The sequence below is a fragment of the Carcharodon carcharias genome, chromosome 14 (genome assembly GCF_017639515.1).
Source record: "Carcharodon carcharias isolate sCarCar2 chromosome 14, sCarCar2.pri, whole genome shotgun sequence".
Lineage (NCBI taxonomy): Eukaryota > Metazoa > Chordata > Chondrichthyes > Lamniformes > Lamnidae > Carcharodon > Carcharodon carcharias.
Window position 1 is genome coordinate 126,678,038 of NC_054480.1, and position 18,600 is coordinate 126,696,637.

Below are 18,600 nucleotides of genomic sequence, written 5' to 3' on the forward strand. Positions count from 1 at the left end.
AACCCCAAGCTTCCCCAACCTAACCTTGTAGCTAAACCCCCCCCATCTCTGGAACCATTCTGATAAAGCTGTTCTGCACCCTCTTGGATCCTCACTACCTTCCTAAAGTGTGGTGACCAGAACTGGACACAATACTCTAGTTGTGGCCTAACCAGGGTTTTATAAAGTTTCAGCATGACTTCAATGCTCTCTGTACTCCTACACTTCTTCCTTTATTTAAAAACAAATCTACACCATCAAACAGTTATTTCTTATTTGATTGGAGGGTATTTTTTTTAATTGTCCGTGGTTAGATGGAAATTATTTAATAACAGTTGCAAATTACTTGAGGAACTTTGGTGGTGCCTCAGTACTAGTTGCCAACTCCCCAGGATTAGCCTGGAGTCTGCAGGAATTAAAGATTAATCTCCAGAATATTGTTGAGAACAACTCCCCAGGGAGAAAAATCATAGGGAAATTAAAAATAAATTGTGCTTTTTGTCGTATTTTTTAAACGCTTGTTTATTAGTTATTGGAGTTTTTTGTCTAAAGGTTGTTTTTTAATGGGACAGGGCAGTTCAAGGCAGGAGGTCTCATGATAAAAATTCCAGGTATGGTCCAACCAGTGTTGGCAACCGTACATTAGCCCAGACTTCAGCGGCTTGTGCCCAAGTTCCTGGTCAGGTGTGGGACAGTGACAGTGAGGAAGGAACCCGTGCAGGGATCACAGGAAGGAAAATTCCTATGTTTTAATTATCTGGTCAGCACTCAAGGCCCTCCCCCCGCCCCCCGATTGAATTGCTGCTTTTCATGGTGTAATTCATTGTTGCAAAAGTCAGGGCAGTTAATAATAATGAGGTGTAGGTCGTGTCAGTCACAGGTTACTGTGATGCTGTAAAGCACTGGCTCAGAAAGTCAACTTTATCTTGTACTTACTTTTCTCTATTAACTTTCCTGTTTTTTTGCGTTTCTCAGTCTCTCCCTCTCTTATTGTTTCACAGCCTCTATCTCCCACTGTCTCACGCCATCTCTTTCTGTGTGCATCTCTCGTGTGTTTGGGGTCAGTTTTGATCACTCAAGTCTGGTGTTAATGGGGCAGTAATTACCACCTCTTTCAGAGGAGATGTTAAACAAAAGCCTCATTTGCCCTCTCAAGTGGACAGAAAACATTCAACAGGTGGTACTTTGGAGAAGACTGGGAGAGTTCTCCTTGGTAACCAATACTTATCCCTCAGTAAACAACACTAGAGAAACAGATTATCTGGTCATTATCACAAAGTTGTGTGTGGGAGTTTGCTGTGTGCAAACTGGTTGCCATGTTTCCTACATTACAACAGTACCTACTCTTCAGAAGTACATCATTGGTTGTAAAGCACTTTGAGATATCCTGAAGATGCAACAGGCACTATAGAGTCACAAGTTATTGTTACCAAAGTATCAGCAACTTCAAGAGACAGAGGGGAAATTATTTGAGTGGGGATGAGTTTCTGCTTGGGAATGAGGGACTTCAGATATGTCAAGAGACTGGATAAGCTGGGATTGATCTCCTTAGAGCAGAGAAGGTTAAGCGGAGATTTAATGGAGATGTTGAAAATGATGAAAGGCTTCAATAGAATAAATAAGGAGAAACCGTTTCCAGTGGGAGGAGGGTGATTAACTGGAAGGACAAAGATTTAAGGTGAAAAACCAGAGGTACCATGAGAACTTTTTTTAACAGTGAGCTGTGATCTGGAAGAATGTTGGAAGCAATTAAGTAGTAATATTCAACAGAGAATTAGTTATACGCTTGCAGTCAAACAACTTAGAAGGTTATGGGGGAAAGAGCAAGAGAGTGAGATTAATTGGAGAACTCTAGCAAAGCACAGGCACGATGGGCCAAATGGGCTCACTCTGTGCTCGGTTTCTGCACTCTTTTACGGTTTGCTTCTGTCCAACAATTGCTGTTTAGATCACCTGATGCACCTGAAGTAGGTGCCTAGAGGCAGTGATTAATCACTGAGGCGGCTTTGGTCAAATACACAAACTTGTTTCTGGGAATTACACTGGTAGCAAATGCACTAAAGCAAACTGATTAACCGATTGGTTTCATCATCGCTTTGAAGTGAAGGAACCATTTGAGCTAAATGCACCAAACCCTCATGCGTGATCGGAACCTTGGCTCCACTCTTTGATGAAATCTGCTGGAAATGACCTTGTAGCAAGGGGAGGACTGGGTTCAACTGTGACGCAACCCACAGTTCAATAGTCCACAGATGACTCCCAATCAGGGCGGGTGGATTAAGAATGGTGCATTTAGGTGAGGAACCAGATCAGTTTGTCCAGTGGAGCTGATAACCCAGTGAGAGCCTGAGGGAATGAAAGGAACTACATGGAGAGGGAGAGACTGGACTGCGCTGCTGCTGGGTGATGAACTGATGCTCAAGGCTGATTTGTGGGTGTTCGACTCTTTTGAGGTGAACGCAGACCCACTTTCACCTCCTTCCTGGAAAATTCACAACTGATCAAAGACATCAAACAATCCAACGGCAGAGAAATTCTTGAGTGCCCCCGTTTCCTATTTCTCTCTGTTTGTGCCTGGACGTGTGTGTGTCTATCTGTGTGTTTGTGCTTCAGCTGCAGTCCCATCCAAGAACTAATCTTTGAACTCATTTTTATCTGCTCTTAGCTCAATTTTCCAGTTAATTCCCACCCTCCATCACATTCACCTTCATGTTGGTTATTATTCTCTACAAAAGTGATTTGGAAAGTGGGAATAAAGCTCATCTAGCCCTCTGCTAGGGCGCCGGTTAGCTCAGTTGGTTAGATGGATAGCTATGGGTTCCAGCACAGGTTCAATTACCATTCAAGCTGAGGCACATTTGGGGCCTGCTTCTTTTCCTGCCCCATGCTTGATGTGGAGCGGTGCACCTCAAGCTATATGACAAAGTAACGTTTGTGCCACACAAGTGCCAGGCAATGACCATCTACAACAAGAGAGAACCTAACCATCACCCCTTGACATTCAATGGAATTACCATTGCTGAATCCCCAACTATCAACATCCTGGGAGTTACCACTGACTAGAAACTGAACTGGACTAGCCATATAAATACTGTGGTTGTAAGAGCAGGTCAAAGGCTGGGAATCCTGCAAGAAGTAACTCAACGCCTGACTCCCCAAGGCCTGTCCACCATCTACAAGGCACAAGTCAGGAGTTCGATGGAATACTCCCCACTTGCATGAATGAGTGCAGCTCCCACAACACTCAAGAAACTTGACACCATCCAGGACAAAGCAGCCCGCTTGATTTGCACAACATCCACAAATATTCACTCCCTCCACCACTGACGTAGAGTAACAGCAGTGTGTACCATCTACAAGATGCATTTCAGGAACTCAACAAGGCTCCTTAGGCATCACCTTCCAAATCCATGACCACTCCGACCTAGAAGGACAAAGGCAGCAAATACTTGGGAACACCACCACCTATAAGTTCCCATCCAAGTCAGTCACCATCCTGGCTTGGAAATGTATCACCGTTCCTTCACAATCGCTGGTCAAAATCCTGGAAGTCCCTTCCTAACAGCATTGGATGTACCTACACTACATGGACTGCAGTGGTCCAAGAGGCAGCTCACCACCACCTTCTCAAGGGCATCTAGGGATGGGCAATAAATGCTGGCCCAGCCAGTGAAGCCCACATCACAAGTTTCTCCGTCTAATGGAAAGAGATGTTTACTGTCCATCGGACTATGGCTAATTACCTACCTACCTAGTCCCCTGTTACAGCTCCTCACACCCACACCAGCACAGGGTTAGATACAGAGTAAAGCTCCCTCTACGCTGTCCCCAACAAACAATCCCACAGTGACATCCATTATCATCTCTCAGGTCCATGAGGGGGGAGCAATGAAGAGATTGGGGCTCGAGCCTCAAGATTGGGGACTTAAACCTGAAATCCTGTGACTCCAAGACAAAAGCACTGCCCACTGTGCTGCTGGTGCTGGTGCCAGCCATAAATGGGCATTGTTAACTGTCCTGGGAAATGTAAGAAAGGAACAGAACATGACACTCGATAGAGATGAATGAACTGCCTCAGTGTTCTTGGAGAGGAACAATGAGGAGTATATGTTCCTAATGAGGCACGGGTTAATGTCCCTTCCACACAAATCTGCATTAAATTCCAAAACTGACCTTTCCCCTGATTCTCACATGTGCTATCTCCCCTCTGCACTAATCAGTTTCCTTGTTGACTTCTCAGTTTATTTTGACCCAAGTCATTGCTGTTGGGAGTTATTCAAACCACAACCTGGGCATTTGATTCACAAAATAAAATTGGGTGGATGATTCTCTTATGTCAATTACACAGTGTGTTGGTTTTTAATATTTGTACAGCAGATGAAGCATCACTGGGGAACAGACAGGTGTAGAGAAGAGCAAAGTCCAGGTGTGCATGCTTCAAATGATTCAGAGAGCTGGAAGGTTGTCAGGGTAATATTGGTACTTGGGTGTGAGACACCAAGCTAACAAATCACATTTAGATGAAGAATGCTGTTCTAATGAGCAAGTGGGAGGATGAATGGAGATTGCAGCAAATACTATGGAAATTGGCTGGTGCAGGCAAAGAGTAAAGAAAAGAAGAGGTCATTTAGCAACCAATTTGAACACAGCAAGATCCCACACTAGCAATGTGATGAAGAACGGATTAATTTTTTTTAGGGTTGATGATTGAGAGCTAAATATTGACATCAGGGTGGACTCCCTTGGCCAACTTCCAATAATGGCCCAGGGATTTCTCACGTCAATTTGAGTGGACAGACAAGGCCAGGGTTTAACATCTCATTCTAAAAGACGGCACCTCTGGGACAGTGCAGGACTCACTCAGTACTGTACTGGGACAGTCAGCCTGGATTATGTGCTTGAGTAGGACTTGAGTCCACTTCTGACCTTTAGAGGCAAGAGTGCTACCCAGTGAACCACGGCTTTCACGTTGTATCTGGGACTTTGGGAGGAATAGGACAGGAAGATTGACAGTAACACTGAGCAGTAGATCAAGTTCTCGGTGATAAAGGTTTTGTGTCTGTTGCGTGAGAGCCCTCTTGTGCTGTGTTCATGTATAGCAACTCTATCTCTCACTAATAACCGTCAGCAGCTCATGTGCTATCCTCCCACATTTGGTGCTGTTGATTTGATATTTGCATTTTTATAAACAACCATTTTATTCCCTAAAGAAATTGTGAAATGCGAGTTGAATAGCGAAAGCTGTACAAAGCCGTGCAGATCTCACCACTAAACCTAACACAAAGTTCTGGGAAAAGTAAAACAAACTCCCTTCATACATTTTCAGAGTTTTATTCTGTATCTAACCCCGTGCTGTACCTGTTCTGGGAGTGTTTGATGGGGACAGTGTAGAAGGAGCTTTACACTGTATCTAACCCCATGCTGTACCTGTTCTGGGAGTGTTTGATGGGGACAGTGTAAAGGGGAATTTACTCTGTATCTAAGCCCGTGCTGTACCTGCCCTGGGAGTGCTTGATGGGGACAGTGTAGAGGGAGATTAACTTTGTAAAGTTATTTGTAGCAATAAGAATATTGCAGTCAAGAATATCATTGGTTATTTATTGCACAACCCTATTTTGCCTCGCAAACATCTTCTGCTTTGACAGGACTGAACAGCCACATCAGAGGGTAGTTACAAGGCAATGGTGTAGGTGTGTGACAGGATTCACATTAGGCACAGCTCAAGGATGTTTCCCTCGGTAAAGGGACATTAGTGAACCATTGGGTTTTCACAATAATCCGACAGATTCATGGTCATTTTTCCTGATACCAGTTTTTTATTTTGAAAAACGGAATTCAAATTCTCAAAATATCACAGGGAAAGATGTTTTATGCAGTGAGTTAACATCATCCAGCTGCCTGAATGGGCATGGAAACAGATTCAACGGTGACTTTCAAAAGGGAATTCGATAAATTCTTGAAAAGGAAAATTTGCAGGGCTATGGGGAATGAACAGGGAGAGTGGTTCTAATTGGATAGCTCTTTCAAAGATCTGGCACAGGCTTGATGGACCGAATGGCCTCCTTTTGTGCTGTATGAATTGATGTGTGTACTTTCTGGAATTAATTCAGCTGATTCACTCAAACTAAGTGGTAGAGAACTTGATAAATGTTAGTCGATGGATGATTATCAGATTTGGGCACTGCAAAAACATCCCAGAGATGATTAAACAACAGACAAGGCCATAAACAACACAGCATTGTGGATTTAATCAATTTTAGATGATGCTTTGATCAAGTTTATGACATTGACCTTTATCATCCACCATCGAACTTAAAGAATTTAATGTACAGCAATGAACCTGCTCTTTGTTTTGTTTCCAAATCCTCTGTGTGTTTGTGCAGTTGCTCAAGCCTGTCCCATCAAACAAACAAACAGAGGAGCAGGAGTAGTCCATTGAGCTCCTCGAGCCTGCTCCGTCATTTAACTAGATCATAGCTGATCTTCTAGCTCAACACCATCTCCCCACACTATCCTTGTATCCCTTGATGTCATTGGTATCTAGATATCTATCAAACTCTGCTTTGCACATACTCAATGACTGAAGCTCCACAGCCCAAACACTCCCAGGACAGGTGCAGCACGGGGTCAGATACAGAGTAAAGCTTCCTCTACACTGTCCCCATCAAACACTCCCAGGGCAGGTACAGCACGGGGTTAGATACAGAGTAAAGCTCCCCCTACACTGTCCCCATCAAACACTCCCAGGACAGGTGCAGCACGGGGTCAGATACAGAGTAAAGCTTCCTCTACACTGTCCCCATCAAACACTCCCAGGACAGGTGCAGCACGGGGTTAGATACAGAGTAAAGCTTCCTCTACACTGTCCCCATCAAACACTCCCAGGACAGGTGCAGCACGGGGTTAGATACAGAGTAAAGCTCCCTCTACACTGTCCCCATCAAACACTCCCAGGACAGGTGCAGCACGGGGTTAGATACAGAGTAAAGCTCCCTCTACACTGTCCCCATCAAACACTCCCAGGACAGGTGCAGCACGGGGTTAGATACAGAGTAAAGCTTCCTCTATACTGTCCCCATCAAACACTCCCAGGACAGGTACAGCACGGGGTCAGATACAGAGTAAAGCTCACTCTACACTGTCCCCATCAAACACTCCCAGGGCAGGTACAGCACGGGGTCAGATACAGAGTAAAGCTCACTCTACACTGTCCCCATCAAACACTCCCAGGGCAGGTACAGCACGGGGTTAGACTCCCTCTATAATCTTCTGTCAAACAGTCCAGGAGTGAGTTAGATAAAAGTAAAGCTCCCTAGATACTTCCCATCAAACATTTACTGATCTATATGATATACTGTTGGCCCAACCTTGAACTCATTGCCTAAATGGTCTTGTTTAAGTTTGGCATCAATTTTTCCTCATGCCTTTGCTTATCTCCCAGGTTACATAGAATTTGCAGCACAGAAACAGGCCATTCAGCCCAACTACTCTATGCTGATGTTTATGCTGCACATGAGCCTCCTCCCACCCTTCTTCATCAGCTCATCAATTCCTTTCCTCCTTTGTGGATATATCTAGCTTCCCCTCAAATGCATCTACTATCAGAGCTCCTTAAGGAGTTTTCCAAACATAGGAACAGAAGTGGGTCATTCATTCCCTTGAGCCTGTACTTAGATGGATGTTTAACTGACTGTGTCCCAGACTTAGGAGTGAGTCTATGAAGTGATAAAACTGAGTGACAAATTCACCAAATGTCCTGATCTAGCAAGTCAATAACTCTACTGCAGGGATTGCTGTTTGTCTACTTAGTTCTGGCTGGTTTGTGCAAACTCAGTCATTCCTTGCAGTTGCACAGATGTGCTGTGTCCAGTTCTTTCATCCATTTACTGGGAGATTGTTACTGCATTTGGTGGGATAGAGAAGCATGGAGTGCAGTTCTGAGTGTTGGAGATTTAAGCTCAGAGGAACATTTAATATTTCTCTTTTCTTTTTCAAAAGTTAGAAAATTCAAGTTGACTCATCCAATTTTTGCAAATTGCATTTATTTCTGGGACAACAGTGAGTCTTTGAATTTGAAAGGGGCAGTGCCAGCATTAATCCTGTGACTGTTCCCATCACTGATCACACTACCAGAATTTGTGGGAAATCCGAATTCCCATCCAGGCAGTAGGCACTATTGGTGCCTCTCCAGTGCCCTTTCACTATGTAGCTGGAAGTACCTGACTGCCACCAGGGAGAATGTTATCCAGGCTCCTCTACTCTGAGACCTCATTTTGCAGCCCCCCTCCCCAGTCCCCGCCCCGCCACCCCACACCTTTACCCCCAACTTAAATTGTGTCCACTTGGAAGCCCTCTTACCTCCCCCCACCGCCCAGCCCCCCCACCCCCCCCAACCTCCCCACACCATCACCCCCTCCCCAACCCCCAATACCCCCATTCACTGGAAAGGTTCTGATTTGATTGACAGTTCCACGTCCCACGTAATCAACAAACCCTTAAACTAGGGATAAATATGATGGCGTTTTAGTCTATTTTTGGCTTTGTCAAGGTGGCATAATGACTTCAAAAAAAACTTTGGCACAGAACGCTGAGAGCTTGCATTTACGTAGCGCCCATCATACCCCAGCTGTTCCATGGATAATGACTGACTATTAAAACTGTTATCTGGGGGTGAAATGTTAGAAACTTGAAGTGACACATGTTGGAGGTCAATATTAAGTTAAAGTTCCAGAAACATCAAAGTTCAGAGGGTTGTGGGGCTGTAGGCTGCAGAGGTAGTGAGGAGGGAGAGGCTGGAGGGGAATTTGAACACAAGGATGAGGTTTCTAAAAGTGAGATGTTGCTGGATTGGGAGCCACTGTGAGTCAACGAGTGACAGGAGGTGATGGCTGCATGGAGATTGACGCGAGTTAGTCACGCGCGAACCAAGGCAGGGCTCCAACCCAAAAGCATCGATTCTCTGATCTGTACTCTGGCTCCTGGAACACTATCCTGAGCAGGTCTCCCTGACCTTCCTTGAAGGTTAAAAACTCTGGTGGTAAATAGTCAGATTGGGAAAGGACCAGCTGCCAGAGTGACTCACCCTGAGTTCCTGCTCCAACTAGTGTTGAAAACATAGGCAACCTTGAAGATATGTGGCTGGAAGGATTGGGGATTGTTCGCACTGGGAGGCTGTATATTCAAGCAAGCCACTCCCCATTAGCAGCACTGCCATTTCTGAGTCACATAGGCTACTGTGTACAGACACCATAGCCCCTCCAGTTGTGGATAGATGCCCCCTCCCCTCACTGAGCCAGGCACAGGAAGATCCCAGGCTTACCTGGGGTTGGGAAGGTGCTGCTGGGTTTTAGCCTCAGCACCACTTGACAGGGACTGAGTGAAATCAGCCATGGTCTTTGTTCCTGATGGTGATCTTGCTGAAAGAAAAACAACTCAAGCTGGAGACATTCGCATAGATCCTGTCCATCAAACTCCTTCCTTTAAACCGCAAGGGGGACCCCCTCCCTCCCACCTCACCCCCAGGCCAGGGCTCAAATGTGGGTCTGAAATGGAAATTGAGCCACTGCTCCCTGTAGGTTTTCATCTTTGTCACTGTTTTACCTCCTCAGTCCCTCTGTCCCTGTGACATTATTTCTCTCTATTTTTCTCTCTGATTCTGTCTATTTTCCACCTTACTTTTTTTTTTGCTCTGTCACTTTATTTTTCTCTTTAATTTTCTCTTTCATTATTTTATTCTTTTATTCCACTGATTTGTCCATCTCCCTTGTTTTGTCTCTGCTTTTCTCACTCCCTGTCTGCTTCTCCCTTTCTTCCACTCTCTGTATGTCTCTGCCTCATTGTGTTTCTGTCTGTTTCTCTCATTTTCTCCTCTTTAACATACAAACTAGGAGCAGCAGTCTCAGTCCCTCTTTCTCACTCTCTCACTCTTTATCTCTCTCCTTCTTTTGTCCGTCTCTCACTCCTTAACTTATTTCTCTGACTTTCTTTCTCTTTTTCTATCTATGCACCTTCCACTGTCTCATTCTGTATCACTCTTTTTGTCCTCTGTATCATTCTTTGTCTCACTCTCTCTCTCTCTCTCTCTCTCTTTCTATTCCTTTAACTGTCTCTGCCTTGATGCATTTGCCAGCTAATACAGTCAGAGTAACAAAAAAAGCCTTATTGAAGTGTTTTACAAACACCAATCACAGTCTGAGGCACGCGGGTAAAGATTGTGTGTGAGAGAGAGAAATTTCATGTGGAATTTGCAGGAGTTTTCTTTAAAACCAGGTTGTTGCAGTAATGTTGGGGTAATTCTATCCAACAGAATGCTTGATGCTGTGGTGACAGTTCCGAGTCAAAAGATTTCTTTTTCTGATGATATCATCTCTAATTCTGACAAGGCCATTATACACACACTTAAGGAGGAGTGGGAAGAGGACCTGTGCATTAGGAGACTTCTAGAAACATAGAAAAAGATCGAGTGTTGACAAGAAAAAATAAGTAATTTCTGCAGGCATTTTATTACCATCAATGTCTCTGTTGGCATTGTTGGGAGGTACTAATACTCCTTCTGTGTGAGTGACTGGGGGAATTGAATTAAAAGCGATCCAGGGAACACAGAATTAGTTTTAAGATATTTGGCAAATGAACGAGAAGTGGAGATGAGAATTTTCTCTACTCACCAAGCTGTTGTGATTATGAATGCACTGGCTGAAAGGAGAGAGGTAACAGCTTCAGTAATAATTTTCAAAAGTGAATTGGATAAATACATGTAAAGGAAATAAAATACAGTGCAATGGGAAAAGAGCAGGGAGAGGGGTACAAACTTTTTTTATTCTTTCATGGGATGTGCAGGTCACTGACAAGTTCAGAATTTGTTGCCCATTCCTAATTGTCCTTAAGAAGGTGGTGTAAGCTGCCAACTTGAACCTCTGGTGTAGGTACACCCACAGTGCTGTTAGGGAGGGAATTCCAGGATTTTGACCCAGCGACAGTGAAGGAACGGCGATTATGCTTCCAAGTCAGGGTGGTGAGTGGCTTGGAGGGGAACTTCCAGGTGGTGGTGGTTTTCCCATCTATTTGCTGCCCTTGTTTTTCTGGATGGTAGAGGTTGCGGCTTTGGAAGGTGCTGTCGAAGGAGCCCTGGCGAGTTTCGCAGAGACAGCACAGGCACAGGGGGCTGATTGGCTGATTTGGTGCTGTAAGATTCTTTGATAATACCTGAAGCTTTGTTGCTGTTAATTCAGCTCCTGCACACTGGTAGGTTCAATATTCACCCCATCCAGTGACGTGGGCCATGTGCAGTCTAAATTGTGCTCAGTATTGACAGGTCCCAGGCATGACCTATGTCCCTAAAATACTTGCATTTATACACTGCCTTTCACATTCCAAAGTGCTTCACAACCAATGAAGTGCTTTTCAAGTGACTGTTGTAATGTGGGAAACACAGGAGCAAATTTTTGCACTGCAAGATCCCACATGTATTACTGAGATCAAAGACCAGATAAGCTGTTTTAGTGATGGTGGTTGAGAGATAAATATTCCTGCAAATCCCTTGGCAGGACAGACGCGCCAATGTCAGTGTTCTCACTCAGGCCAACTTCCCCAAAATCGCAGCATTGACCACACTCGATCAGCTCCACTGGGCGGCCACATCGTCCGCATGTCTGACACGAAACTCGCCAAGCGAGCGCTCTACTCGGAGCTTCCACATGGCAGAGGAAACACTCAAAACCTCCACGAAAAAGTGCAACATCCCCACCAACATCTGGGAACCCCTGGCCCAAGACCGCCCGAAGTGAAGGGAAAGTATCCGGGAAGGAGTTGAATTCCTCCGAGTCTCATCGCCAAAGGTTAGCTGGAGCCGAACTACAGCAAAAGGAGCGCGTGGCAACATGGGTACCCCACCCACCCGGAGCGTGTGGCAACCTGGGTACCCCACCCACCCGGAGCGTGTGGCAACATGGGTACCCCACCCAGCTGGAGCGTGTGGCAACCCGGGCACCTCACCCACCCATTCCCCCTACCACCATCTGCCCCACCTGTGACAGAGACTGTAGGTCACGCATTGGAATCTTCAGTCACCTGAGAACTTATTTTTAGTGTGGAAGCAAGTCATCCTCGACCAGAGGGATGAACTAAGAAGAAGAGAATTAGTCCACAGCACTGAGGAGAACTGTCCTGCTCTACTTTGAAATACCGATATGAGAACTTTTACATCTGCCCAAGAGGGCAGAGAGGGTTTCACGCTTCATCCAAAAAATGGCACTTCTGATAGCACAGTAATCCCTCAGTACCACACTGGGAATAACAGCTTGGAGTTCATGCTCAAGTTTCTGGCATGGTACTTGAACTCAAGGCACCGTGACCCCCCCGAGACGAGTGTGCTCTCCGCTCAGCCAATACTGACTTCAAATTGAAGAGGAATTTCTTTTCTCAGAGAGTCATTAATCTTTGGAATTCTCTTTCCCAGACAGCAGTGGAGGCTGGGTCACAAAGGAGTCGACAGTTACGGAGTGGGTGGAGGAGGCAGTGCAATGTTAATCTAATGGGCTGGAGCCTGGCCTAGAGTTGAATTGTTAGTTTGATCCACACTCAAGGGCCCGTAGTGAACATGTTTATCGTGCGATCAGAGTGATGACAAGGTCACACAGATGGAGACAGCCATTCAGCCCACCTTTGTTCTTTCACAGCAAGCAACAACAACTTGCATTTATAAGGCAACTTCAAAGGAACATTACCAACCACAATTTAACACTAAGCTACATATTGAGATACTAGGGCAGGTGACCAAAAGCAGGCATGTTTTAAGGAGCCTCTTAAAGGAGAAGAGAGAGACAACGAGGTTTAGGGAGGGAATTCCAGAACGCAAACTCAGGCAGCTGAGCACGCAGCTGCCATTAGTGGAATGATTTAAAATTGGGAACGTACTCGAGGCCAGAATTGGAGGAGTGAAGGTATCTTGGAAAGTCGTGGGACTGCAGAAAGTTACAGGGAGTGGTGAGGCCATGGAGAGGTTTGAGATTTTTAAAATTCATTCACATAGTTGCCCCCTGCCCCACCCCTTCCCCCCTTCACCATTGCAGCATTAAGTTACTGCAGGGTCTGCTATTTTATTCTGATCATTCCTTTTCCAGATCGAACGTTCTGGCAACAAGGCAATTTGTCTAGCGAAGAGACCCATCACTCCCTGTGCTCATTGACCTACATTGACTCCTGGTGCAGCAACACCTCAATTTTAAAATTCTCTTCTTTGTTTTCAAATCCCACCCCCCCCCCCCCGCCCACCTCATAATCTTTCCCAGACCTTCCTAACAAATTGTGGCTCTATCATATGAAAATGTCCTCTTTGTATGAACTTTAATTTTTAAAAAATCAGGAGCATTTTTTAAAAATGTTTTGGGAGACAACCGTCCCTTTAAGTGACCTCAATGTGAATATTCGGTGGCTATTTGAGGGAGGGGTGATTCGGAAGGGGAAAGAAATTCCCAAAGTAAACATCTGAAAGAGGTCAGAGTTAGTGAGAGCGAGAGGGGGATAAAATCTCTCCAAGGCTGGCACAAGGGCAAAGTTTTGAAATTTAGAATAAGCAACATGTGAAATAAAAGGTGAGGATTTTCTCTAACTCTCCTCAGCAGTAGACATATCTGCAACTGAAACAATTTTGTATCTTCTTGAACTTTTCAACTTCTGGGCTGCAAACCCTTGTTTTTTGTTTGGCTGTTTAGTTGTGTTGTCATGAGGAGGACTGACTTTGAGCTGGGCAAGCGATTATCATTTTATTTGGGGGAATGTCTCGTAAGGAACCGTTCCTCTGGACTTTGAAACTTCCCCGAACTCTCCTTTGACCAGGGGGAGGAAGCTTGGAGAGTTAACTGGCTGCTACTTTTCCGCTGAGGGTTCTGCTTTTGTTCTGCACTGGTTCCTCTTCGGATTTCGGGGAAGGTTATAAATCAAATCGAGAGCTGGGAGCAACATCTTCCTCCCCGCTTTTACAAAGTTTCTTTTGCTGATATCCCTAGCTCCACACTTTCCCTGAAGATATTTCTGTGTTTCAGCTTCGTTGCTCTAAGTATAATTAAACAGAAATTCATTTGAATACAAGTCAGCTGGGCAGAGTTTCTGTGCCAAGTGAAGCTCTTTTTTTAAGTTGTTGGGAAGAAAGAAATTGTTGTGAGGGCGAAAATGTACTTTCTCCAATCCCGAGAAACTCTTCAGAAACTCCAAATGTTCCTCTGAGAATCTGCGAATGAAGTGACCCCTCATTTTGTGGACCCTGTTTCACACAATGTCGGAAGGAGGTGAAGCTGGGGGAGAGAGACCTCAGACTGACCAGAAAGAAGAGCTGAATTCCCCTCTGGCAACTGGCATGGCATTGGTGAAGGAAGAAGCTCGCCCTGTGTGTGAAGATAGCGCGGCTGAAGGGCGATCCCAGGCTGGGAAGAGCTTACTCTCAGGTCCCAGACCCTCCGGAAAATCTCCCAATGTCTCCCCCATAGCTTCTCCGAGGAACTCGCCAAGGAATTCCCCATTGCTCTTCCGCAAGCTCATGATGAACAGGAGTATCCGTCTACAGCGCCGATTCACAGTGGCGCAAACCTGGTAAGGGCGCAAACTTGGTAACAGGCCAAACTTGGTCAAGTTGCAACCAGTTCCAGGTGTGAGGAGAGGTGAGAATTTAATTTTATTATAACATCACACCAAGACAAGCTATGGGCTGAGAGGAGATTGGACTTAGTACCAGGTCAAGATGTTTCTAAAATATATAACACACTGGATATAAGACTGTATATAATAACAGTGGAACTGGGCATTATACTGTATATATTATGTAATAACCCTGTTACTGGGTATAACACTACAGTATAACATTGTGTGTTACTGGGTACAAAGCTCTATATATTACTCGTTATTTGGTAGTCCAGAACTTGAGTATTGCTGAAAAAAGAGACAGTTTGTTGAAGTTTTTCATCTTGTACTCATCAGGATAATTTCCAACAATGCAATGTAAGAGGAAAACAGCAAATTATACTGTATGAGAAGAGAGTGCTGATTGGTTAGCAAGTGGACTCTGATTGGTAGAGGCATTGCCATGAAGAATCCACCTGTTGATGGTGACTAACAGTTAACTGCCAAACATTGTTTGAAATTTAAACCAGGAAACTTGATTCCATAATACTAAATATATAATATAATAACACAACATGTAATACTGGGTATAACACTATATTATAATAGCACTCCAAGTGTTACTGGATATAACTATATTATATAACACACTATGTGTTACTGGGCACACCGCTATATATTGTATAATAACACATGACTACTAGGTAAAACACTATATTATATAATAACACTCAATATATTACTGGGTAAAACACTGTATATATTATGTAATAAGACACCCTCTATAACTGGGTTTCCTGATAGGGATCAGGAGCAGGAACCCTGTCTGATATTTTCCCTGCTTACCTGGCTGATGAGCTGCCTTCATGTTGATTCACTGCTGTCTGATAACACCACAATGTTAGAGGATTCCAGAATTCAGACCCGGTGATGATGAAGGAACGGCAATGTAGTTCCAAGTCAGGATGGTGTGTGACTTTGAAGGTGGTGCTGTTCCAATTCTGTGCTCCTGCAATGAGCATGTGTTTGAACCCCAGCACTGAAATCCATCTCCTTTTCCAGCACACAAACATTGCTTCAAAAAACCAGAGAAAATTATTTTGATGGCTGCACTTTGCTGGCAATAGATGTTTTGAGCAGTCAGCCCTTTCACTTCTGAAGAGAATTGATTTTCCTTGAGTTTGATCCCTGGGATTTCAGTTCACTTTCTGTTTAACCTTAAACTGTTCTAGTCCAGAGCTTGTTTATCATGAGAATGGTGTTTGACCATGACAAGCAATGGAGTTGAACTCTCCCAAACCCATAGCCACCACCTCCTAGAAGGACAAGGGTAGCAAGTGTAAATAAGCCACATTATGAGCTTGACTGATTACCTTAAATTGGTTGTTAGTGTAGCTATTAGTACACTCAGGATTGTTCAGCGAGTGCTGCCCAATAGCAGAATTACATCTAACAATGTTAGGTTTTGTGAGCAGGGCTTGCTGAGTACAGCCTATTTGCTGCCTGTTATGAACAACCGAAAGTACATTGGGCAGAATTTTGCCCTTGGTGGGCGGGCAGGCCCCACTGGCTCGGTGGCGGCCGGGCAGCCGACCCCCACCGCCGAAATGGGGCCCGCTGCCATTTTGAGTGGGCAGGCCAATTAAGGCCCAGGGAATCTCCAACTGTCAAAGTGTGCTCTTCCACGCATGCACATGAAAGAGTGCACTGTTCCCTGAGACTAAATGCTGTCTCAGGGAGATTAGTGACAGGTTAAAAAACTGGCCTGGTCTACATGTGACCTCAGACGCCAGACCCACAGCAATGTGGTTGACTGTTAACTGCCCTCTGAATTGACATGGCAAGCCATTCAAGGCAGAGGCTCATCACCATCTTCTCAAGGGCAAATGGGGGCGGGTAATAAATGCTGGCCTGGCCAGTGACACCCACATCCCTTGAATGAATGCAGAAGACGTTTCCTTCTTCCTCTAGAATAAGTTCAAGGCCATCTGCCCTTCCAGGGGAAGCTCAGCTGTAGGGAGAAGGGGGGTTGGTATAATTGGTGATGGGACTTAATCTCCAATTGGTGTGGTCTTCGACTGAGGTTACCACACCGCCAGTGTGGATGACAGGACAGGGAATGGCCCAGGATCTGTGAAACCCATTACCCTCGGAAGAAGCTGGTGCCTTTGGAACAGGACAGGAGATAAGTAGAAGGAGAATGTGGACATTTTTTGGCCAGCATTGAGCAAAAACTTAGTAAAAAATTAAAAATAGTTTTGGAGTCCTGCCTTCCATCAATTCAGTGCTTCCCAGCCTCTCACACAGATGGTTCTGTTTATTCCCGACTGTCACAATGAAGCCTAATGTTTACATTGAGCTAAAACACAGCTGTAAATGTCTGAGCATTAGCTTCTCTCTTTGTGAATACGTTTTTTTAGATAGTTTAGATTGCAACCACGGAACCCTGTCCAAGTGAAGCTATTTGTCTTTCTGTTATTCTTGGTTTCTCTGGAGAGCAATGATTTTTGTATTGAGACAAAACTAAGAAAAAATCTTGAACTTATATAGTGCCTTTCACAAGCTCGGTGACTTACGGTGCTTTACAGCCAATGAAATACTTTACAAGTGTGGTTGCTGCTGCAATGTAGAAAACGTGGCAGTCAACATATGGGCAGCAAGATCCCACAAACAGCAATGTGACAATCACCAGATAATCTGTTTTGGTGATGTTGGTTGAGGGATAGACGTTGGCCAGGACACAGGGGAAAATTGCCCTGTTTCTGTTTGAAGCAGTGCATTAGAATCTTTTACATCCACTCAAGATTGTAGATGGAGCCTCAGTTTAATGCCTCGTTCTGAAAGGCTGCACTTCTGAGAGCGCAGCACTTCCTCGTTACTGGCTCTGGGAGTGTCAGCCTGGATTATGGGCTCAAATTTCTGAAGTGGGACTTGACCCCGGGACCTCTGACTTATGGCCTTGAGTCAAAAAATCATGAGTTCCATCTCCTGATGACCATCATAGGAACAGGAGGAGGCCATTCAGATCCTTGAGGCTGTCCTACTATTCAATTACACCGTGGCCCATCTTGCACATCAACTCTATTTACCCACATAAAGCCCAAATACTATTACCCAAGGTAAACCTTTCAATCTCCTGTAGTGTACTTTGCTGAGGGGTTTGCATGCACATTAAGTGGGGAGAAGCTTGCGCTGTGTTATTCAGTACTCATCGTCGAAGAGCCTGTTGAAGCTCATTGCCTGTGTGTGGTACAGGAGGGAACCTGTACCCCACCAGGAGTTAGCATATTCAGGAGTAGGGAGCAGATTAAAATGAAATAATATGAAGCACATTATCCTGTTATAAGTTCTTAGACTGTGCCCAGCTCTCCAAGTCAGCACAAGCCTTGTAATAATACTGGTGTAAATTCTGCTCAAACTGCAATGTCACTCAGAATTTACAGGACATTTGAGATGGGAATTGGAGCAATATCACTGGTGCAACAAGGGATACGGTTCTGGGATTGGGGCTGAGGCACATTAATAGGGCAGTGTAGAGGGAGATTTACTCTGTATCTAACCCTGTGCTGTACCTCTCCTGGGAGTGTTTGATGGGGACAGTGTAGAGGGAGATTTACTCTGTATCTAACCCTGTGCTGTACCTGTCCTGGGGGTGTTTGATGGGGACAGTGTAGAGGGAGCTTTACTCTGTATCTAACCCCGTGCTGTACCTGCTCTGGGAGTGTTTGATGGGGACAGTGCAGAGAGAGCTTTACTCTGTATCTAACCCCGTGCTGTACCTGTCCTGGGAGTGTTTGATGGGGACAGTGTAGAGGGAGTTTTACTCTGTATCTAATATTTGATAAGACTGAGATAGTCAAAGCTCTCTGGTGCTAATAACTCTGGTGCTAGCAACAGGGAGAGATGCTGAGTGGGATTGTGTGAGCCAGTGGCTGGGATACGGGCAGTGCAGCTTTAACAGGATTTAAGAGAGTGGGGATTATCAGGCCTGACCTGGCTCACGTCCCATGT

At 44.9% G+C, this 18,600-nt stretch overlaps 1 protein-coding gene across 5 annotated transcripts in view; it reads left to right on the forward strand.

Moving 5' to 3' along the window:
- LOC121287200 (cAMP-specific 3',5'-cyclic phosphodiesterase 4C-like) overlaps positions 1 to 18,600 on the forward strand; it is a 286,241-nt gene that overhangs the window by 95,692 nt on the left and 171,949 nt on the right. For 2 of the 5 annotated variants that reach the window (XM_041204852.1, XM_041204855.1), the window contains exon 1: positions 14,294 to 14,562. The exons of the other annotated variants lie outside the window; for them this stretch is intronic. In XM_041204852.1, coding sequence (XP_041060786.1) covers positions 14,330 to 14,562 — 233 coding nt within the window. In that variant the 5' untranslated portion in view covers positions 14,294 to 14,329. Of the gene's footprint in view, positions 1 to 14,293; positions 14,563 to 18,600 lie in introns of those variants that run through there. 5 annotated transcript variants of the gene reach the window in all.